Below are 25,942 nucleotides of genomic sequence, written 5' to 3' on the forward strand. Positions count from 1 at the left end.
CACCCTTTGTCTGATTTTTATGTGGACTGGTACTTAATAATCTAAACCGTTATATGCAAATTTGGTAGTGTTGGAGATATGGCTTCCTTGTTTGTGATTCCTGGCAGAGACATTATATCGACCATAAAACTTGCAAAATGATGACTTTATTCGAGACTGGTAATATTCTCGATTCATCAACTTGTGTGTCAGCATCTTGCCTCCTTTTAGAAATTGTGCATAAGTAGATCATGCTGGTCTTGCGTATCAAATCAAATGGGAGCTACAAACTCCGTATACAGGTGATAAAGACTTTAATCTAGACTGCTTATATTCTTGTTTCATTGACGTGTTTGTCAGCAATTTACCTCGTTTTAGAAATTGTACATACGCAGAGCATGCTTTTGCGAATCGAATCAACTGAGCGATAAAACATCCGAATGCAAGTGATGATAGTATATAGCTGCATCAGTAAGAGAAGTTGACGACTGAAGTAGAAATGAAGCAAATACAACAAAATAAATAGAAAAAAAATCGATGAAATGTAATTTAAATATGTTAAACATGTATGAAGGCCATACGGAATTTGAAAATTGTTTGTCAAGTTGAGTGGTCAAACACAAAGTTATGATGGTAAACAACGTTTCCAAACTGTACGCGTGAGACATATGGGGTATCTGGGAACACCCTGGTGACGACATGTGTGTACCCATTCTCTGTCGGGGGAACACCGTCCGCTCTCGCTGGAAGGGTGGAGGGAATCCTTTTAGATTTCAAGTATATTTTTCTTCTTTTCAGCCATAAAATTAGGACACTCGCGCTGGAAATCAAGCTGAGAAAAATCACCACTGGGCCGATGATGAGCAATATAGAAATCTCAAAATTGGATTCTGGATGGTGTCCATTTGATTTTCCATTATCTATCAGAGAAAGAAAATTTTATTGGATTTAAGTATTTTGATAAAGTTAATTAACGATGAAATACATGAGATCACCAGCAATGTTATCTTTTTTAGCTTCTTCGGAGTATTTCGAAATTCTATCTGTTGTATGTTTATGCACTTATCGCAAAGGATAGAATACTATCATTAAACATGATATACGCATGGATATAATGAAGACATGCAGAAATAATCAACTTATATTTCGGTTTTGTTAAAAGAATAAACCTGATGCAATATTATGTACGAATATAAAAGTTTCCACATTGAATAAGAAAAAAAAAATCAAGAGTTGATGCCAGAGCTACGTATATATAATAATCATATTTGAATACCATAATTACACAATCAAATTTTCAAAAAATCTCTTCCTGAACACATAATGGGATTATTGCGATATTCTACCTTGTCTATAATACTTCGTTGGAGAGTTTCCTCGTATTCCAAAATAGCAGGAGTCCCACTCAGTACAGAATTCTAACTCCAGTCGTGCTAACTCACTGGACTTAGAGCACCAGCTACATCCAGCCGTGTTATAACAATCCCTAAAAATAATTAACTTACTCAGCTACCAAGTTTGTAGAAGCAGTCATTGAATGGTCGAAAACGAAGTACAATAAATAAAACAAACTCTGCAACAATGGAAAAACTGTAATTAGTGAGCCCCGTACCAGTCAGCAATGAAAACAATGAAAAAATGTTAATTAAAATTAATGAAAGATTTACATGTTAATGTAAAACCTCCTTATTAGTATCGTCAGTCCGTGCGCAGTGTTCTGTACGGAATTTAACGAATTGAATACACTCGTGAAACATAAACTGATTTTGTAAACAGCGCACGAGCTCTTTTATTTTTTTTATTTTTACGATTCACCGGGTGTGTTCATTTGTTTAAGTCTGCACACACTGTAGAGCACGGACTGACAATATAGTGTGATCGAGCGCGTTTTCCATTCGAACATTTTAACTCTGAATTTTCTGTATTATAGTTTTAATATTTTTCATTAATGCACAACAAAGCTGCCACTTTTCTTAAGCATTAAAAATAAAATTATAATTTGTGAAAGTGCAAAGACGTGTCGATCAGACCCGAACAGAAATCCGAAGTTTCAATAACCTAGAAATGAAATAAGATTTTTCTATTATATTTTCTTGTGAAATGCTATTGCAATATATAAGACGTAGTATTATACAGAAAATATGAGAAATATTAACTTCAAATCTGTATCTATACACCTTTAAATATAAAAAAATACCTCACATTAAAAACCCCATCACATGAAAAACCGCCTTCACATAAAAAAGCACCATTACATAAAAAAAACACCTTCACATAAAAAACATGGCATAGTATAAAAAAGCACCACCTTCATATGAAATAACAATAGCATCTATTTGTGTATACAAAATAGTTGCCTTTATTTTACGAGAAAAGTATATTTGAAGGGACCTATAAACTAGTTTATAGGTCCCAAGTATTTGTTATTTGAACGTCGGCTTTTAGGGGTCGGGTTCGGTTGACACATCAAGTGTAGTATATAAAAGGTCGGGTTTGATCTTCAGATTCCTTTCTCCTGAACCTTTCGAAGGTAAAGACGCATAACAATTGCTTGCAATAAAATACATGAAATTTTGTTTTGACAGTTTTGTAACTTTAAAATTTGTATGATTTTTCATTTATACATTGTTCTCAACCATTTTAACGCTGTTATTACTATTGATGTGCATTTATGACGGATGAGATTGGATTCAAACACTTGACAAAGCAGACGACGCGCACGCGGTTATACTAAAAATCGTTTACTTATACCTTTGTATTGTTTTACAATGATGTAATGTTGGTTATCAACATTAATAACTCTCTTTTTGTTTCATACTGCTTCGAAACCCGGCAAAAGCAAACTAGAATAGGCCCTATGCATGTGAACAACAATGAGGAAACTCGGTCGGAGCTTCTCGTGGACATGGACCCAAATACAAGACTACAAGTCAAAGAAAGGCATTGAAAATTATCTTCAAATCGTTTGGAAAACCAGACATTGAAATAAGTATAATCACAGATTAACAGTCCAGTATATCAGGTACCTCAATCACCTTTGTATTGCATTAATTAGTTGAGTGTGTATACATGTATACTTGAATTGTCTGTTCCACTGTAGATTGACACCAAATTATAAGCAATGTCTGCCAGCATAGCTTTTGATGTTGCTTCTATAACTATTTGTTTAAGAAATGTTAACTTTCAAGATTAGAGGGGAAAAAATGACTTTGAAAAAGAATTTTAAAGGAGAAGAGGGGGGCTAACTGGAAAAATCTAAGTACCAGAAATCAAGTAGCAAACAAAAAGAAATTAAATATAACAACCAGTAAATCCTACAAATTAGGTTGCAATAAAATAATCTCCCAAAAATAGCTGCAGATCTACATTCAAATCATAAAATTTTACATTGATATCTCTTAAAATAAGGACTTGCAGTTGCCTGAAATTTGTTTAAAACTATGGTCAAAATAACCCAATAGATTGTTTTGATATGCTCTTGTAAACTAATGTTAGGTGCACATAATGCAGCAGCTTAATTTTTTCATGTGTAACATAAGAAGAATGTTTCAGACCCATTGCACATTTTCATTAAATTTCTATTTGTGAGATTATATTCAATTTTTCTTTTATAGATATTCAGGTATGTAATGTAAACAGTTGCAACGTTTTGTTTGATTGTAGGAATAGAATTTGGTGAGCCTTTTAAAGCCCGAGATAATAAGCACCGCCTTCAGATTTACCTGGTCTGTATTCCCCTGTCAATCAAATAAATTAAGGTCCATCATTGGGTACTTGAAAATGATTGACACTTATAGTCCCTGTGTATATCTCTCTCACCTTGTTTGACACGCGTGGCCATCATCAAATTAACTTTCGGTCTTCTGATGTTTACCGCTTCACCATCGCAATGAGGAAGCCATTTCGATGAAAACAATTTTAGCTTGATTATAATTAATTGATTATAATTATCTGTATTACAAACATTGAAAAATGAAAATGTTCTCATATTGTTTCAATTAAAGAAATCAAGATTGTGTAATTTTTTTTCTGATGAAAAGTGCATAGATGACTGAAATCTTGTTTTCATTCGTAAAAAGATTATTGTTTTGAGACGCGGCGAAAAACTTACGATGAAAATAAAGGAGAAAAAAAAACTGTTAACATTTTTTGCTTGAAATGGATAGTAAGGTTGAAAACAAAATGTCTGATTAGTAACAACTTCGCCTGGACAAGTATTAAAATATTAATAGTTTCTTTCTTTTCCTTTTTTATAACCGAGCATTTCTTGCTACGCGGGTTCTTACCTCCGTTCAAGTCACTTCAAGGTGTTAAAAATAATTTTGAAAGAAATACAAAAGTTAGCAATAAATCAATGTTTTATTTTAAGTTTTTTAATTATAATCTAAATTTACTTATCGATAAAATACACACAATTGTATGTAATTTTAACTTGACGAAACCATCGTTATGGCGAATTTTTCACAAGATACCATACGTACAGCTCAACAAACTTTTTAAGCTCACATGGTTTTTCGCACAAATTAAGGTACATTTTTGTAATAAAAATTAATATTTTCGGACCTCAGAACGATGACATAGCCCTACGTTATATTACATATACAATGTCAAGTATAAATGTCCTTTAAAAGTATTATCTTAAGTTTCGAAAGTGGATGTTTTAGAGGGGAATTTATCAATAAATGGTACGATGTTTCTATTATAGGCCTCTACCATAGGTTTTTTACAAATGATATAAAACGTGCTTTCTTTTATAAAATGTAGTTGAAAATTTTTAATTTTCTTCTTAAAGGTGAGTATTTTACAAAATTCTTTGCTCATTTACCATACTCATCTGGGTTTTGTCGAAATGTAGCACCGAAAAGGGATAACATTGCGGAGAGAAACCATACTACAGGGGAGGATAATGAAGTATTGTTTATTTTTTTTAATAGCAAATTTTTTCTATGAAAACGAAAATTCTTCTGCATTTAAGGTTTAAAACGTTAAAATTTTGCTGTGGGATGAATCTTTCGTGATTCTAGATTTTTAGAAGGTGACTCTGAAAAATGCCACCTTATTAACATACAAAGCAGTCAAACAGACGAAAAATACTATTAACACCCTGCGCTAAAGAGTCAGAATGTACAGAAAATACAAGTTACAGTAGCTGTACTGTGCCCGTGTCTATATTTCTACAAAGAGCTACTGCTTTCAAAAGAACGGATAAAAAGACAGCTGCAATTGGCAAGAAATTACAAAAAATCAAATAGAACTAATTGTTATTTTTCAGCCAAGAATATATTAAAGTTCTAGCGATTGATTTGTATGAAGTATGTTTTAGTAAATAAAATAAAACTCAACTGATGTAAACAAATACTTTTAAATTGTATTTTGATGTCCCAACACACAATATTACATTATAACAATGTGACCTTAATTTGTGCGAAAAACCATGTGAGCTTAAAAAGTTTGTTGAGCTGTACATTTGCTAAAAATAGGACCACGCGACTTTTTATACAAACGGGAAGTAACTGTCTCATTTGAAATAAGCTCTAATTGCTACGATATTTACGATTATTATGAATAGTGTTTAAGATTTTGAAAGGGACAGACAAGGATGAATATTTTACTGTTGAGTTTATACCTGTATTTCATTATTTTTTTTAAACAACGAATTCAAGTCATTTTTGACGAACAATGTAAGGTACACCATACCGTAGATTTTTTTTTATCAGAAGTCGACCGGTGAGATTTCTGCTTGTTTTGATATTAGATATGTCTGAAATTATGGAATTTTGCAAAGATCATTTATTATTAATAATGATATTTTTTATTCACGATGTCGAGATCTACTAATTTTATGATGAACAGTAGGCCAGCAAGCTGTACAGGTAATACATAGACTTCCTGTGTATACTGTTTGTTGTGTATTGATTGTCAATGCCTCGGGGAATAAAATTTGTCCCTCCCCTTACCTGAGAAAACCGTACGGTTAAAAATCTCGGCCTTTAAATCCAAGGAATATTAGGCATTACATAAAGCATGGCTAAGAACTATTTGGCTTAAGGCATTATCTAAAATATGGCTCAGAACAATTAGGCATTATTATTGATTTCACTGATATGGAGACGTCACCATTGCCGGTGAAGGGCTGCAAATTTAGGCCTATGCTCGGCACTCATGGCCATTGAGCAGGGAGGGATCTTTATCGTGCCACACCTGCTGCGACATGGGGTCTCGGTTTATACGGTCTCATCCGAAGGACCGCCCCATTTAGTCGCCTTTTACGACAAGCAAGGGGGTACTGAGGACCTATTCTAACCCGGATCCCCATGGGGCATTATGATAATATGGCTGAAAACTACTAGGCATGATGTACAACATGGCTCAACCTGGCTCAGAACTATTATTAGGCATTACTTACCACATGGCTCAGAATTATTAGGCATTACTTACAGCATGACTCAGAACTGTTAGGCATTTCAACATGGCTCAAAACTATTAGGCATTAATGCCTACATTTTTTCAGGCTGACATAGTATATATCTCAAGTTTGTGATGAATGTAAATAAAAAGGAGAATGAAGTACATATCTTTTTCCAGAGTAGTTTTGTGATAGATATTTAAATGCACCTAATTTTCTTAGAGTTTAGTTCTTTGTATTCATGAAATATTACTAGCTAATGTTGTGAAAGTCCTTGATATTTATAAGGCAAGTGATAAGATCAATTGCATATCATAAATTTTATAGATTTACACTGAAATTGGGCATCCTACTCATTATAGTTGACTTCAAGAAGAAAAGAGATCTAAATTTGGGGTCGGGGAGCAATGATCCTCTGGAAAATGCCTTTCTCAAGTCTGTATTTGTTGGAGCTTTCTGGTCATTGATTCTATTTTCTAGTTGTTCAATTGGAAACAAAATGATCATTGAAATATTGTAATACAAAGGTGAAAATGAGAAGGGGGGGCATCTTCATTGTTAAACAACATAATGTATCAATTCATATTAATTCTTGAATGAAAAGGAAAATACAAATTACTTATATATAACCATAAACCATCCATTGCCTAAGACTGGAATTACTAGGATAGTTTTGTTTTGATCCAATAAAGTGGAAATGAAAGGTTGGAAATTGCAATATGTAATCCAAGAAATGTCAAGAATGTTTTGTAATCATTTATAAATGAATATATTATGGTTTTTAATAATTAAAGCAAAAAAGGAATAGTCAAATCTCATTTTCTTAAACGTTTGGGATTAGGAAAAGCTTTTAGTAGAGATATTGGATATTTGAGATGTAGGTAGACATGACCTTCCAGATCAGTTCAGGTTACTTAAGATAACAGTGTTAAAAATACCAAGTTAAATTACAATTACTTCTAGAATCCAAGTTAACTTATAATAAATGCAACAGAATGTATGTTGCAAATAAACTTATTTAAACTATTTGGTTATATTTACACACAAGAAGTGACACAATTAAGCAAGTTCCTTAAATCCCTAACAATGTATCAATTAATTTTCAAAAGAGTTCTCACAGAAAGTTTATATGTTTTTGGATTTTTATACAGATTGCTCAACCTTGAATGTACATTTGACTTCATTTTTAAGATGTTTGGGCTATTAAAGTTCCTCACAGGGTGCTTTTATTTTGTAACTCTGTTCTTATTATGCGGACTTTAAAACTTAGGACTGCGCATTGTCCCTTGGGCTTGCATTTACATGTAAAACGAATTTCACTTGGTGTATGTTTTTTAATCAAAATACTATTAAGAAGGATCAAGCACATATTGATAGCAGTACATGCAATACGTGTATTCAGGCTCATTGCATATAATAAATAAATAAATAAATAAAATAAAATATTTCCATTTGATGTAATTAATAATCAAAAATCTATACCTTTAAGAATTTTAGACTTTGCTTTACATTTTGGGCTACACAGTGGAAGAATGTGGTCATATAGAGCGGTAGAGCTCAGATGCACATACATGTATCACAGGCATTAATAATATTTATTGAAAGAATCTATGTAATTGGGAAGGGACTTAGTCAATTAGCACATAAATAAGATTAGTCAAGTACACAAGTATTGTAACCATCACTAAATGGTGTTGTACCTTCTTGTAATTGAATATGATTAAGAATTTCAAATTGCTCTGCTTCAATTGGCTAATTAGAGAGTGAATGAGTCGTCTTCGGAGATATAAAATTTGGTTTTTTCAACAGCAGGACATGGCTTTCCTAGCAATTTTTAAACAGGAATTATGATATAGGTAGTTCTCTTGAGTGAAACTCCCAATATTTTGTTTAAAAAAAAAAAAAAACAAAAAAAAAAAAAAAAACCAAAAAAAAAAAAAAAAAAAAAAAAACACCCAGATCTTTAATTTTGATTAACTACAACCATTTACATCTAACTTGCGTTGAATAATGGAGAAACAAAAAATTATGGTGGTAAAGAGCATTGCAAGGTTGCTCAGACATTTAGAAGGAATTAATAGACAGGTAAGTTTCTACAAGACAAAGCTTTATTAGGCATTGAGGAACTAGGTGAGATACATCACATTTGGTAAGATTTGATTGCCTTATGTGTTGTAAAACCTTTTCTAAATTAAGGGAAATTCAAAATACTTTAGTCTAAGTCTGCTGAAGGATATGCACATCTAGGAATCAAGATGTGTGCAAGGATCTAGCTGGGAAGGGGGGTCTTGGCAGTATTGGTCGTGGTCCAGTTGACTTGCTTTGCTTCCCCCCAATGTGTGGGGTGACTGCAAGCTGTGCCAACTTGCAGCCATGTGGCGTCTGCGCACACCAAGTCAACTGATAACTGAATGTTTGTGTGAAACTTGTAATAAACTGTCACCTTGTTGAAATGCTAATGCTAGTGTAAACTAAGCTAATAAGCTTACTCTTGGTGACAGTAATATATACTTTAGAACTGTACTACATCGTACAGGTTTGAAATATGAAAAATGTTGATATTTGAAGTTTGAGATGTTTGATCTATGAAGTTTGAGATATTAATGATATATGATATACAAGATTTGATAAAATAAGTTGATATGCTTGATATTTGGAATTTGAGATATGACTTATTGATTGATTGAATGATTGATTGATTGATTGATTGATTTGAACAGTTTGTATGTGTGCTGACCCTCCGCGGTTAACCCGGGACGGTTAGAAAAAAGAAACACACATTGTTGATGTTTGAATTTGGTGGGTTCGCCCAATTGAAATGGCGTCCCACAATTTTGTACTGTGCCACGGCCAATACTCGCCACAATAAATAAATATAAATTCTATATTGAGTTTTGTGTCAATTTTCTCTGTATAAATAATAGCATCTATTTGTGTATACAAAATAGATGCCTTTATTTTACGAGAAAAGTATATTTGAAGGGACCTATAAACTAGTTTATAGGTCCCAAGTATTTGTTATTTAAACGTTGGCTTTTAGGGGTCGGGTTCGGTTGACACATCAAGTGTAGTATATAAAAGGTCGGGTTTGATCTTCACATTCCTTTCTCCTGAACCTTTCGAAGGTAAAGACGCATAACAATTGCTTGCAATAAAATACATGAAATTTTGTTTTGTAACTTTAAAAACCCGCCCTCCCACTACCTTATGTTTAGAATGTTCCATTTTCTCTAAGTAAAGAAGGATATTCTGCTGCTTGGTTTTTTGCTTTATTTTGCAGTGAAACAGCTTTGATCTGCTTGCCGAGATGAATACCTTATACCCATAGAAAAAATATCCTGGTGATGTCTAAGGAGAAGTTAAAGTGAAGAATCTACCACATGATTCCCACATCAAGTCCATTGCCAGCCTGAAGGATTGTGCTAAACATGCGCTAAATTGTCTCTGTGCATTATCCGTACCGAATAGTGTTGCAAAATTGTGAAACTTTCTATCGTTTATAAAATCAAATTGGTAGTATATAGTTGGTCATAGGATTGATATTTTAAACTAAAAGAAACTGTCGTGGCACTTTTTCAAGGAGAAGTCATTAGTGTGAAGCGTCTGCGCACACCAAGTCAACTGATAACTGAATGTTTGTGTGAAACTTGTAATAAACTGTCACCTTGTTGAAATGCTAATGCTAGTGTAAACTAAGCTAATAAGCTTACTCTTGGTGACAGTAATATATACTTTAGAACTGTACTACATCGTACAGGTTTGAAATATGAAAAATGTTGATATTTGAAGTTTGAGATGTTTGATCTATGAAGTTTGAGATATTAATGATATATGATATACAAGATTTGATAAAATAAGTTGATATGCTTGATATTTGGAATTTGAGATATGACTTATTGATTGATTGAATGATTGATTGATTGATTGATTGATTTGAACAGTTTGTATGTGTGCTGACCCTCCGCGGTTAACCCGGGACGGTTAGAAAAAAGAAACACACATTGTTGGTGTTTGAATTTGGTGGGTTCGCCCAATTGAAATGGCGTCCCACAATTTTGTACTGTGCCACGGCCAATACTCGCCACAATAAATAAATATAAATTCTATATTGAGTTTTGCGTCAATTTTCTCTGTATAAATAACAGCATAATATTATAAAGCACCACCTTCATATGAAATTACCACAACATAATATAATAAAGCACCATCTTCATGTAAAATAACCATGGCATAATGAAATAAAGCACCATCTTCATATGAAATAACCACAGCATAATGAAATAAAGCACCACCTTCACATGAAATAATCACAGCAAATATAATAGAGCACCACCTTCATATGAAATAACCACAGCATAATATAACAGAGCACCACCTTCGTATAAAATAGTCACATAAGGCAGCTATGGCGTTCCATATAGAGACATTATAGGACCAGGAGCCACTTACGATCACGTCCACTATCGGGGTCCACTATATTATCAGCATCTGTACTATCTCTCACTCTCAGTACTTAAAATAAACTCTATGAAAAAGACTATTTTCTTATCATTGGCTTACAGTTTGTAACCATGCCAAGTGTTTCTTTGTAGTTTATTTTAGAACTACGAGTAATTATTTTTTCCCAAATGCCCGCACAAAAAAATGATACCAGGCTTTTCAAAAGGCCGAGGGCAACAGTTTCCCAGGTCTTTCCACTTCCGAGGGACAATAGTTTGACTGTTTTACCGAGTAGTCATTAAATAAGTGTTTTATTAAATAACCTACTATATAATTAACTAAACTGGAATAAAAACACACAAACAATCAATAAAGAGTTTTATCAACCGTTTATACACATACAAGTCTATTAATTAGTTGAACACAGAATGTAAAGATTAAATTAATTTTTAATAATTTTAATTAATACTTAATAAATTGATTGTTTGACTGTGTGTTTTATTCCAATTTAGTCAATTATATAGCAGGTAAATAGTGATGTTGTGATCATCAAAATGCTTGAATATCCCGATGATGCTTTAAACAGGCAACAGTTCATTCTGTGGCCCGGTCAGCAGTTCGACTGTTTCATGATCACACAAAAACATAAAATGAATCGTGAAACAGTTCAAAATGCCTTATTACATTTTATATAATAGGTTAGGTAATAATATAAAATACATGTATGTCCAAAAAAAATAAAATTAAATTAAAGGTATAACAAATTATTTAATGACTTTGTTCTCGGGTAACATGCGTTTTGGCGACCTTCGAACCAAACTGTCTGCCTAACGGCCTCAGGCACACAGTTTGGTTCTTTGGGACCGATAAAATGCATGTTGCTCTCGAACTCAGTCAATAAATATACAATATTAAAGACTCTTAATAAGTCAAAAAGGGTCATTTTTTTTATCATTTAGCGATTTTTAGGCCATGAACAATTCATAATAGTTGTCATGGTAACCATAGACCATAGCAATTATTTAATTATGAGTTAAAGTTTAGTACATCAATATAGGAATGTGTGCCAAGTTTAATAAAAATGCAAGACCTTGCGTGCCACACTCCCTATATAAGAGTTTAAATCCTTACAGAGAATGGCTATTAATTTCTTTCATACTCAAAGTATCATTAAATATTCAGTAGCCTTACCTTTTTGATATTTTGTCTGAACATTTCGTGTCAAAACACCTTTGTACATTGTGGGGTCTGTGAATTCCTCGAAGCGGTTCTGCATTGGCTATTGATGGTCCACCAGTGCAGATAGGAGAATGAAGGGTTTCCCTACAAAATTACAGGAACGTAAACTAAACTTTTCTTCTATTAATAGAACAAGATATGATTTAGCCCATTTTGGAGTATGATATTAATAATAAAAGCAAATTCAAAGAATTGTGGTCCCCCGCTTTCGGTGTCTTTGTGAGTGAGATGTCTTTTTATGACATATTGTGTCAAATAAAAATGCCCTACCATATGTAATTTAAAAGTTATCACCGAAGTTGATTTTTTTTTAATTAGGTCAGTTTTGAAGGTCAAGGGGTCAGAAATCATATCATCTCGGACATATCTTGTCACAGGTAATACACATGTTAAATAAGAAAGCCCTATCTCTTGTGAATCAAAAGTTATGGAAAAATAGCATTTTTGAAAAGTAGGTCAAAACTTCAACGTCAAGGTCACGAGGTGAAAAGTGTATTTAGAACGATATTGTCATAGGTAATACTAGTATATAGCGTACATGTATAATATGAAAGCCCTGTCTCTTCTCATTCAATAGTTATGGCCAATTCAAAGTAATGTTTAAATTTTTAAAAAGAAGGACCATTTTTAGGGTCAACGTCGCGGCATCAACAGTTACTGTATAGCATATTTAGAAAGGTCTTATCACAGGTAATACATGTATACATGTGTCATATGAAAGCCATATCTCTTCTTATTCAAAAGTTATGACCAAGGTTAAAGTTTTTGAAAAGTAAGTCAAATTTCAACGTCAAGGTCACGAGGTAAAAAATCATAGTGTATTAAGAAATGTCTTGTCACAGGTAATACGCATTTTTAATATTAAAGCCCTATCTTTTCTCATTCGAAAGTTATGGACAATTCAATGTAATTTTTAATTTTTTAAAGTAGGTCAAACTTAAAGATCAAGGTCATGGGGACAAAAATCAGAGTGTATCTAGAAAGGTCTTGTCACAGGTAATACACATGTGTAATATGAATGCCCTATCTTTTCTCAATCAAATGATATTACCAAGGTTAATTTTTTTGTGACGGACGGACTGACGGACAGACGAATGAGATTTAATGCCCCCTCGCTTTCGCGAAAGCGGGGGACAAAAATAAATTATCTTGTGTACAAAATCAATAAAACAGAACCTACAGACCTCTCCCGCTTAAAATTATTGTCGCAGTAATCATACGCTGCAGTCTTGTAACATAAGCATTCGCATTCAGCTTTATTCACGCATTGTTGGCCAGCAGGAAATTCACTAAAATTCTGGAATTGGAATATTCATATGCATGAAATTTGTTTAAAAAGTATTTTTTAAGAAGATGTGTTCTGCAAACGCTGATACATTTTATGCCTTGGTGACATTCCATAGAGGACCTTGGTGTTTCTTAAATGCAAACTCCAAGGTCAAAGTCAAGAGTTTAAAACATTAATTACTTATGAAAGGCCTTGTCACAAAATATACATATGGCCAAGTTTTCAAAAGTAGGCCAAACTCCAAAATCAAAACGTAAAAAGTAATGGAGTCTGAGATAAAATTTTGTCACAAGGAAAGATCCATGAAATATAAAAACTCTTGCACGAATAATTCAAATATTAAGTCCAAGGTTAGAATTTTTCCACAGAAGGTCAAATTCTCGATATCGTTGGTTGCTTTCGAAGTGAAGTTCCCATCACAGGGAATACAAAATGTGTAATATGAAAACCAACTATTCAAACATATTACAAAAGTGTGAGTTTTTCAAAAGTAAGTCAAACTCCAGAGTCTTGGTCGAATTGTTGGTACCAATGGAAAGGATTTGCCACAAGGAATGTACTAATGATAAGACAGTCATTTAATCATCCGTTCAAAAAGCGTGGCCAATGTTTAACGAAGGTCAATCTCAAAGAATAAACAGTAAAACTTGGTGGCACCTAAGGTAAGGTCTTGTCACATTTAATATGTGAACAGTTCAAACGCTCCAGGTCTAACCATTCAAAAATCATGTCCAAAGTTTACATTTGCAAAAGAGTTCAGAAAGTCAAATTTGGGTAAAATGCTTTCTTTACGCACAAGCTCTTTAAGGCAACATCCATATTATATCCCCCCACCCTGTAAGATATAATCATTCACAATATATTGTGCTAATAAATTAATTCAACAATTATCTGGAAGGCAATAAAATCTCTAAATCTATTTATTAAAAATGCATTTTTAAAAAAATTATATCCAATTTAGTAGAAATTAAAATAAATACCGTAAAATTATATTCAGCATTGTAAAAAAATGAAATAAATGATTAGATCTCTGAGATTTACTTACACCACAACATTGAATCTGTGTGTTGAAGAACTGTTGACGTACTAGCAAAATAAATAGATTGCTGTTCGGTAAAGGAAGCAGTTGGTAATGAGAGTTCGTAAAATTAACTGGAGACACCTGCAAACAAAAGAAATAGATTTAAACATAGACCATGCTTGCAGGGAAAAAATCTTATCGCCAATAATAAAGGAAAAAACTAACTTGATGGCAGTTTTTATAAAACACAAGTTTTTGGCTCCAAAACATAAAACGAACAGACATACACAGAACGATCTCCTAAAACCAAAAGAGTTCCTCATATTAAACAAGTCGTACATAAAAACACTGGCACAACCTCTTATATAAAGCAATTATAAACACACTCTCTGTGGCAGATGCAAACTAGTTGAGAAAATGAAGTGTACAAATTAAAGTCAAACTTTAACATGTTTAAGAACTGCTTACAAAACAGCTCGTTCTTATTAATTAAGGGAATAATTGTTCACAGGGATACAACATAGTCCTTTAAGTAAGACGGAGGGTTTCTTGCTCTCTGAGGGTGATTTGAGGCATCTCGGACCTCGTTCTCTGTATCCGGATCCCCGCTCTTCCTCCTGTGCCTTTGCGGTTGTGTGTGGGGGTGTACATAGCACTTCTGGAATCGGAGGTGGTTCATAGGTAGAGACCTTATCTTGTGGGATGGTTCCTGCAGGTTTTGAGGGGAGAAGCTTCTCAGAAGTGTCGAGTAGGGAGATAGGAATATCTTCCAGGTCTTCGTCTTCAGGGATGCATTGTCGTTGGGACTTACAGGTTACTTCTGTGGGAACACGGTAACACTCACTTGCTTTGATCTTGTACGAGCTAGATCGTAATTGTTGACCGGAAAATTTTTTCACATATCACCACTCATCAATCACCGAGACTACAATATATCTGGGACGGGCTTTGGTCTTCTCTGTCCGAATACAAATACAGTAGAATACCGACAGGGGATGGCAAGGAACTGGACACTGTGCCCTTTTGTTGTTCGACTTGGACCATGCACTGACTGAAATGTTAGAGTCCCTTTGAGCTTGCCTCACTATGGGAAGTTGTTCGTGTGTGAACTGATTGTGTTGGGTACATTTCTGTGCCGACAGGCCCTCACTACGGATACGGGAATTAGTCTTGCTACGGCAGTGGAAAGGCTATGCTGCGAGACTGGGCCTCCTCCAGGCTCTTGTGGATTTCATAACATCCTGCAAGTTCTGCAACGGCTTTTTCGGTACTGGGTTCTTATCAGGGTTTTTAACTCGACCGATTTCAAGATTGATGCTATAGTGATCCAAGAGGTCATTCCTGCTAGCAAGGCCACAAAACTTGGAGCAGGGTCAACACGGATAATAGCTCTTGGCCCATCAAGTGTGTTTCACCATGCACAGCAGGAGCAGTGCTTCTCTGTAAGGTGTGAGCTCGGCAACTAGGACAGGCTATGTCTGGTTACCGATTTCTCTTAAGACCAGGATTAGTTGGTGGTTCTGCTTTATGCAGACAGCAGCAAAGTTTTGAGCATCAAGGGGAGGTTCTAGACTGTTCAATGTGTCTATTTGGAATTTTTTTGAGTGAATTTGCAGGTGCTTGGCAAGAGTCACATACACGGTCTTCCTGCTTGAGGCAAACCCAATGCATAGAAGTTGCGCTTTATGACCAACAACATTTGGTGTTTTGTAGGGTGATCCAAACGAATGTGAAGGGCATTTACAAGGCCATCAAGGACACTGCTATGATGAGCTCAGTTGGTGGCTGTAGTGGATTAGACCTGCGTGCCACAAGTAAACCATCTCTTGCAATTGTAGCTATGTTGTAAATATGCTTGACCTCTCGGAGGATCCGGTACCCTGTTTTAAGTGTGTATGAGTTCGTCTTAGGTCCGGCACTCGGTTCCAGGCGAATGTTATCACACTCTAAAACCTAGTTGTAAAGGGTAAATGGCAAGGTTTCCATTTTAATGGTATTTTGTGTCTTTGACTTTTGCAACACGCAATTAGCAATTCCTATTTGTATCATATTTGGCATGAAGGATTTTGCATTCTGCTGCACTGCTGGCGAAGTTAGACGGAAACCTGCAAGATTTTGTAGGTCAACCTGGTAACGGCTAGCTGTAGAGAGGAAGGATGTCACTGAGAGCTTCCACACCTCAAATGGCAAAGCTTTTGTATAGCCTGTACGCACGGTTTGCTGTCTGTAAGGACGCATGTTTTGTGGGCTGACTGGATGATGTAAGGGTTGAAATGTTTTATGGCTGCAGATATCCACAAAGCCTCGATTTCGCATGAGAGCCACGTCACTTGAGTATATGGTCAGGATTGACCTTGACAGTACCTGAGTGGGGGACAGTGCTAAACATGTAGTGAAGTCTCAGGGGTTGGCAAGGAACTGCACACTGTCTCATTAGTGTTGTTTGATGCCGGTATAGTAGGAAGGACTTGACAGAAATGTTCATTTCTCTTCAGTTGCTTGGGTTCATCTGTATTATTGACTATGCGAATTTTTCCTGCTACTACCTCAACAATTTCAAATCTAGGCCACATGTGTTGTGCACATCGAGATTCACCGCGGGGTTCAAAAGCCACTGTACCCGCAGCTGGGATGTGTTCTGGTACGTCAAGCTCAAGGTGTGATCCAGGCCATACTGTGGTAGATGAGGACTTCATAACATATGCATGAGTTCGCATAAAAAGTGGTGCTTTTGGTTTCCTTCCCGAGTATGGTAATGGATAACACGGAGGTCACCAATCATAATTTCATGAAGTGCTGTGTAACGCCTCCATACTTATATCATTAGCACACATAAATGGGATTCCTGCTAGGAAGTCCACATCAAGATCTTTCACTACTAGGGCCTCAACATGTAGCGTTATGTTTTCTGGGTCCATCAAAGTGTGTATCACCTACTATTTCTAGCGGAGTGGTGCCTTCAGCCTGTAACGCATGTTGTGTGGACTTTTTGACATCAAGTGATAAGGAGCTCAGCAACGCACGCTCTATTCATACTGATTTCTGCTCCACTGTCTAATGTTATGTGGATGACATGTTGATTGTAGTAAGCTTTCATTTGTGGAGATTGTTTTGTGCTGATATACATGTGACATAGAAGTAGGGACTTCTTCCAGGTCATAGAGTTGATCGTCATGGAGTGGGTTACTGGACTATTTTCCTCATCAGCATCGTCCCCCCCTTGTTTATTGCTAGCGCATAGGTGTCTGGCTCGTCATCTTGAGGTAAGAATTTGCAGGTGCTTAGAAAATGATCAGAGCGTAGGTTTTCCTGCTTGTGTTGCATAATGGGCATACCTTGTTGGTCTTCGTGCGAATATGTTGAGTCCGTTGCATTGTGGACGGAGGTGGATTGTAGCTTTTAAAGGCTGCGCGAATGACTTTGGCATCATTGTTCAAACGCATTTCATCGAGAAGGCTGTCCAAAAAAAGATATTTCTGGTTTAAGGCTAGCTTGATGACATTTCCCACATTAACTCTGGGTCATAACGTTGTTTAACCAAGGCTGGTACACCCTTTTAATTTATTGTGACTACAATAAATTCAAGACACGTGGGTTAGGTTTACCTATTCAAAGGTTATAGGGAATCCGGTTTTATAAATAAAATTGGCAGTAAGTTGGAAATTGCTATAGCCTGTTTGTTCTGAAAATATGTCCTGTGAAAAATGTGTTTCCACGCCATTCTGAAAGACTTTCATGAATTTCAACAGAAATGGGTGGCTTAAGGGGGGGGGGTTAAATACCAATTAATACATCTTATAGTTAACTGCAGAAATTACAGCTCACTAGCGACCGATACGCTGTTAAAAAATGTGTAATATCATCTACACTGACAAACCTTTGTTTGCCTTATATGGCTATTGCTATTAATGCGCACTTTGAGTTTCTTAAACGAGCAACTGACCAATTGTTGATTGAATACGTTTACGCCAAATACACGTTTACATGTTACTTCGAACACGTGGTTCAGGTCAATCTATGATTATGTCAATGGAGTGCAAAATTAAAAAAAAAGTCATGAACAAAAGGCAAACATTAGAAACTATGAAGAGTATCACGGGCGTTTTTAATTTGTTGTTAACTAGAGAAAAATATATTTGATAAAATGTATATGTAGTTTGTGTCAAGTTCAGAACACAAGCTCTTCAAGGGTAAGGAAAACGAGCCGCATATCTTAAGCTTTTAAATGGACAAAACTTTTTTTTTCATAACTATACTCGTGATCATGTGTTTTGGCCAGTGAATCTGCATGACAATTGCATTCACCGATAGAACGATAAAGGAATTTATCAAGGTAAAATTCCTGTAGTATTCATAGTAACCCATAATGCAATTCTCATTCATCTGATTTTTCAGTTAAAGTCACATTGGTGCCTCATTTGCTAATCTGACGACAAAAAATATAGTCTCGGTTCCCATGCAAAATATTTGTCCATAAAGAAATTTTAATTCATGACAGCAGAAAATTGTATCATAGAGAATACTTAAGAATAATTTAAACTTGAAAGAATTCAAGAAAGATCGATTGAAGTACATTTCTACAGAATGATATTATAGGGTGGTGAAAACTAAAACGCAACATAACTTTTTTGTTTACCATGTCTCCACGTGCTAGTCACTTCCTAGCCACATTTCCGTGAATAATTTACCCTATCTCGCTGAAATCTCGCTAATTCTCGCCAGAGCAATTGTCAGAGCTACTCTGAACTCATCGGGTTTTATGATTTGCAGAACACCGAAAAATAAAAGGTTCCGAACACATTAGTAGGGGTGTGGTAGATCCTTGTGCAGTAGACGGATCCAGGTCAATGTGATGAGGTTCTCGAGGGATGGTGATAACTCCTCATCAGCCTCAGGGGGCTCACCAAGGTAAATTATGCCTCCTCCATGTTGGAGTAGATTGTCTTCATTGAAGCTGGTTAATTTCTGAAACAGCTCTTCAGGTCGTTCCCCTGGTTCCAGGCGAATGTTATCAAAGTCTAAAAAATGAGCCCCTGTAAATTGGAATCCAAAATGTGTTCGAATAGCTTGCCATATCGACTTCACAGATGTGGAATTCTTAACAATTGTCTTCCTTGAGATGATTGGGCAATAATTAGCGATTTGTCCGAGCATGAGTTCCAAGTAGGGCTACCTTTTGTGCAGCTGTCCACCGTGCTTCTTCGGTCACGTTTTGTCCGTCATTGGCAAGGCCACGTCTAGGATTTGCTGGGGTTTTCTTAGCCCATGTTGCTCCGTCCACTAAGATAATTGCGAAGTTCAGATCGAGAGAAAGTGTATACTGTAGGTTTTGCTTCCACGCCTCAAATGTTGTAATTGTTTCATTTTTGATCAAGGATCATTGTTTTGGAGCGCGATTGCCGGCCATGATGTGTTTGACCGTAAGAGTAAACTCATAAACTGTAAACAGCTAACGTGAAAACTGTCCCTGTTATGCGTCGTTTGCCGGGAATTCCTTTACCTTGGATGTTGGGTTCGAGTATAATCCCACCGCTGCCACCACGCCAATAATAAAGGAAAAACTAACAGGATGAGAGTTTTTATAAAACACAAGTTTTTGGCTCCAAAACATAAAACGAACAGACATACACAAAACGATCTCCTAAAACCAAAAGAGTTCCTCATATTAAACAAGTCGTAGATAAAAACACTGGCGTATCTTTGAGTCTAAATTCTTTTATCCAAAACTTACCCTAAACGTATACTGTAATCTCCGTTTGTACACATCTAAATACGACTTTCGGCTCAGAACACCGTTTTCCAGCATGTTTTTTGCAATTATAGGCTCCTACGAAAAGTTATATAAAATTGTTTAGATCGTTTAAGGTAAACTAGATTATTTTAACACATATGAAACTTTTTTTTTCTTCATATACATGTACATGTAATCAGCCAAAAACTTCTGTTTTGGTAATTAAACTGTATATCATTTTCTATTCTTAATCTGTAAAGCACAGTGAAAACTTATTGCATTTGTTCACGGATGAAGTATATCCAAATGAGATGATAATTTGAAATTCTCCTTTTAAGTTACACTGATTGACTCACCTTTTGCGTGATATGGATATCTTCAATATCAAGAGATTTTGTTGAAATGTCTACAAAATCATCATGCAAGACAAGAATTCCGCTGTCGTCTATCACGGAACATCTTCAAAGAGAAGCAAAATTTAGTCAGTAAAGAAATTACAAAAAAACCTAAACATTTGATCTAAACCTCTTTAATACGTAGATCTCATGCACGTTTTTTTTTAATTCGTGCATGACATCACATTTATAACTCCGTTTGAATGCAAAGCAAATTCTTATACAATATCTGTACGCAAGTTCGAATTCAAAGAGCTCAATTAAAGTCATATGCAGCAAGTCGGTGGTCAGATGTTATAACCTACACTTTTTTAAAAGAGAAATTCAATAAACATGATGAAGTATATATGGAGACAGCGAACAACATTCAAGTTCAAAAGTATGGAATATATCAATTGCTTAAATATTGGGTATAAATTAAATTTTTCATTATCTGAAATATCAAATATGTATGTCTGCCCTGAATATTTATTTTTACGATACAAACTATTGAACTATTGGGAAAATAAAATCCTTATGCATTAAATAATATGTCTCGCCTTGTTGGAGATTCTTGACAAAGTGAAGATTCACTCATGAACTGGTAGAAATACGTTATTGAAATGTCCGTGGCAGCAACACCGATTAGAAACGTATTATTCATCAACATCCTAAAAAAAAAAAGATATATAACGAAAGTTGTGTGTGAGTAGACAACAGGTAATCACAATATGATATCATCCTATTTTTTATAATTATTATAGATCTTATTTTGTATGCATACATGAGGTTTTACATATCTAATTAAGTATTTTTTTTTCTATGTAAATACTTCTATACAAGGGGTAAGATAAATATAAAGAATGTTGTTGTTTTTTCTACTACCGGTCATATTCTCCTTTCATTTCATTCACTTTGATATCGATTTTGACTTTATCTAAAAACACTTGCTGGTTGCGATGGTAGCTAAAATAATGAATCATTTAATGCACGAGTACTTTTATTTTTAAGGATACATTTATATCTTTATATAAATAAATTGTTTCCAAGAGTAATAATTTTGCGGAAATTTGTAAGATTTCGAAATTGTCTTTAAATTATAAAATAAATACACAAATCAAAAAATCAAAAATCTAAATTTGTATATAATTAGAACAAAGTCCCTCACTTGATCACAAAAAATATGTATATTGGATTTTTTCATACTCTAGGAATTTATTATGTTTTTTCTACTCAAAAACAATCCAAAAATGCAAATCAATCCATGGACATTTTTTTATTGTGTAATTCTGAAGGAGTTGGGATTTCAACTCTAAGTCTATGGGTCAGAGATCCCTTCAAAGTTGAGGTAAAGTAATTTTTTATTCAATCTTTTTTTCCTGTTTTGAATTCCAATGATCATATTTTGTAGATGTGTTATTAGATTTCTAAAATGGGCTTCATCCAAGGTTTTAAGTGACTTGAAGAATGTACATGTAAATGGTTGTCATTTGATTTTTTCCACATTTTTGGATAAAATATTTGCTTTTCGCACAAAAAATATATTTGCTGGTATTATTGTTTACATGATATATCGCTCGTTATCACTACCTTCATTTACCTGGTTTCTATAGTTTTTGAGACAGTAATAACATGTCCACTTCCCAATAAATCAGGATATGGCCCAGTTATCACAATTTGACCTCGCCTTGCAATCGATCTTTTATACCTAAAAAGAAATGAATCGTTATTTTAGCATGATCCTTATTCTTAAAATACTTTGAAATGAATTAAATTGGGTTCGGTTCTTAAAAATGATGTATTGAAAATTTATGTACAGTATGAAACATACTTGTGTAAAAATGCATCCGAGAACCGATGAAAGCTTTCAATGTAGATCTCATAAGTAAAATACATATAACAAGATAAAGAAACTACTGATTAATTAACATAGCATCTGTTTATTTAACATTTCGTAAGTTCTATGGTCGATTCAATGACCTTGTCAGCAAATATGATTGATCATTGAGTCAAATGTTGTGAGGCCATTATTTATACACTGAATTGACGACGGATTTTCCGTTTTTCCGATCATGACAAGAAGCACACGGCGGGTGTGACCGTCGGCAGGGGATGCTCACTCCTCCATGGCACCTGATCCCACCTCTGATGTTTCGGAGGTCCGTGTTTGCTCTGTTCCTATTTTGTATTGTTTTATGGACTTTGATATTGAATACTGTTTGTTATTTTCATATCCTTCATGCTTAGAATTGAGCAGTTCAGAAATACTGACCTCGTGTAATTTGGCCAGAGCTTGATGCTAGATAAAATTGTAAAATAACAAATAACTCGAGCTATTAGAAATATATATCTCAACAATATATAATATTAATCGGGTAGACTTTACTTTACCGGTCCCCAGATCCGCAAAATCCTCGCGCTCATTGGACTATGATTTACGTCACTCAACTAATAAGGGTTAAATTTGCATACTATTCGACTGATTAGGGTTAGTCCTTGCACTAGTATTCGAATTAGGGTTAGGCATTCAAACAGATTATTATTTCCTCGTACATTATTCGACTATATAATTAGGGTTAGTCTAGCATCTGCCTGGGAGATTTCGTCTTAACGTCTTCGTCCTTGCATACTCTCCGATAGATTAGGGTTAGTGACTTGTTCTTTTAAATTAGTTAAGAAATTCAGTTGTTTTTGTAATTTTTCTAAGGTCATAAATCAGCTTCAACGGCATTTTGTTTGTTTGTTTACAAGGAAGGATGGCTAAGTCCCAAAGAAATGACACTAAGCATGCTCCGAACTCGTTTCCTTCAGATTTATCCTTTGTCGATTTTTTCCAAGGATAAACAATATTTATTATTTTTTTCATAGAACGAAGTTAAACACTTAGTTTAAAAACGAAGTTTTAAAGTAAACTTTAACAGTAGAATTAGATTTTGAAATATAAAAGCAACAATAAAAAAAAAAAAAACGTATTAATTTTTTTTTCGATCGCTCACGCAATCTCATATATACTTCGGCGACACTACATTTTAGCGCGTTTTTCTGGGGACCGGTAAAGTCCTTGCCAAGAAAAGGCAGATCAACTGGTATGAAACGAAGTAAAATACAACTCATATTGATAGTTTACAAGTCAGTGGAAACAGAAGCATTCTCGGGTATTGTAGACTCCAGATCATCAGATCAAACTCGACGCTTCGCGTCTCGTTAGATCTGATGATCCGCGCCTGCCAACTATATACGACCCTTCGGATCAATTAAGTAACTGTATATAATAATATATTCATGAATAAGAGCACCGTTGTACGCAACAAAACCCTAAAATATGAAGCACGCTTTTTAAGTACACTTATATTATATTCCTCTCTTAAAGTTTATTCTTCTAGTGTGGCACTCCCTGGTCATAATTTGGAGAAATTTGCTGCACTGTCAAATGAATTTTTTTTCGAAAGGTTTCTTAAAAAAAGGAAATTTTAAAGATGTCATTAAGTAGATTCCTTAACTGTGTTCCAAGAAGAGGGATTCCCATTCATGGTAACAAATTTGAACCCCTTTATCTGAGGATCCCTCGTTGCAAGTTTGTCATTTTTTTATGCTGAAATTCGACACTTTGCAAAGTCTACAAGCAACAGACAGAAAGGTCAACAAAGTCTCAGGCGAGCTTACAGCTATTCGGAAACAAAGACACTTTACCAGGGTCTCTGAGTGTGGTCGTAATTTTGTGGAAGCTGAGTTCCCGGATATATTCTAAAGACCCCGTCTTCTGTTCCAATGTATTTCCAAATTGAGGGATTGTGATGAAACTGTAACCAAAGCTGCTCTGCATAATAGGTTGCAATTACACTTTGAAGTATGGATGTCTGAAATAGAAAGAATAAAAATAATGGACTACGTTGATGTACTGAACATCTAAACGAAAATCACCGAAAGGGTTATCGCCCTTCCTCTTCTTTTTACTATATTGGTGCTGAAAACATACTTACTGGTGTTTTAATATACTAGCAGTTGAATAAAGACCAAAAAATTTTAACCAAGCCCCATTAATTGCTCCTTACATAAATATTAACTACTGTAAAAGAGACACTTGATACTGTACCATGGCATATTCTAATTGTGGTGTAAATCAAACTTTGAACTCGAAATTCAGATATAAAATCGCTTTCGTTTTACCAATTAACAATTTCTACGTCCATTCGAGAGGGACTATGGGGCGAACCAAAAACCAACCTGCACGACGAATTTAACGAAATGACACTTTTCCCAACGCAATCTTTCTTTATTTGGTAATATTTCTCTACATCTCTTCACTCCTCCATGGTACCTGACCCCACCCATGATTTTGTGCGTATTTGCTCTGCTCGAATTTAGTTTTGTTGAATGGACGTTTGAGCTTTCATATTGTTTTCGTTATATCATTATGACTTAAAAGGAGATAACCAATATTCAAGCTTAAAAGTCTATTAAAAAACGAAAAATTAAGAAAAAAAATTAAATTAAAAATTACAAAATAGTAGCGGCAAACACTGACCTCCAAAACATCGGATATGGGATTATGTGCCTTGGAGGAGAGGGCCCGACCGGTCACACCCGTCGTGTGCTCCTTGTCATGATCGGGATATACCAGAAAAATCCTTCGTCAATTCAGTGTGTAAATAATGGACTACCAATGAAAAACGTCAGTCATCATTTGACTGAATGATAAATTGCATTTGCTGACAACGTCTTTGTATCGACCATAGAAACTACGAAATGTTGATTTTAAACGAGAACGCTGATATTCTTGTTTCATTAACTTGCCTCTCCATTATTTACCCCACTTTAGAAATTGCACTATACGTAAAGCAGGTAATGAAGGTATATTGTTGCATAACTAATACAAGGGAAGTTGACGATTGAAAAGTTGAAAAGTCGTAAGTTTTTAAGGTGTTGATTTTGGTAAAATCTTTTGATTTCAAATTTTTCAAATTGAACTTCCATGGAATTTTTAATATCTGATTCACACCACTACTCGAAGATATTGTTGCACAGTACTCTTGCAGCTTTTCCCTCACAACAAGTTGAACATTGAAAAGTATCATCTCGTTGGTCATAAAACTTGTTATTCGAATTGCTATTCGAATACTGAGATATATAAACTCCGTATGCAAGTGATGTAAGTACATGCATATTGCTGCATATGTAAGGGAAGTTGACGATAGAAAAGTTAAAGTCATCACGTTTATCATAGAGCTTGGTTGTTAGATTACCATTAACGCCTTTTTCAAGTGAAATATCTTAATATGAAATAGATGTATCGGTCTCTGTGGCATCTTTTATTTCAAGCTCACCGGGATATATCGTATTGACAAAAGAATTTAAAAAAAAAAAACAATATTAATTGACAATAAGTCGTTGATATAAGTAAATGCCACAGCAAGTATTTTTTTTTCACGTATACGATTTTTGGAAAAATTCTGCATCATATGAA

At 34.8% G+C, this 25,942-nt stretch overlaps 1 protein-coding gene across 1 annotated transcript; it reads right to left on the reverse strand.

The window, feature by feature from the left end:
- Positions 1 to 548: 548 nt before the first annotated feature.
- Positions 549 to 16,611, reverse strand: LOC134238705 (uncharacterized). The gene is made up of 7 exons (XM_062720823.1): positions 16,501 to 16,611; positions 16,118 to 16,326; positions 14,883 to 15,237; positions 13,249 to 13,361; positions 12,017 to 12,148; positions 1,326 to 1,465; positions 549 to 899 (listed from the first exon to the last, which is right to left on the reverse strand). The coding sequence occupies exons 1-7, from the start codon at positions 16,609 to 16,611 to the stop codon at positions 580 to 582; spliced, it is 1,380 nt and encodes a 459-aa protein (XP_062576807.1). The 3' UTR covers positions 549 to 579.
- Positions 16,612 to 25,942: the final 9,331 nt, after the last annotated feature.

This window comes from Saccostrea cucullata, unplaced genomic scaffold (genome assembly GCF_032062105.1).
Source record: "Saccostrea cucullata isolate Sc308-1 unplaced genomic scaffold, CSIRO_AGI_Scuc_v1 ctg7279, whole genome shotgun sequence".
Taxonomy (NCBI): Eukaryota; Metazoa; Mollusca; class Bivalvia; order Ostreida; family Ostreidae; genus Saccostrea; species Saccostrea cuccullata.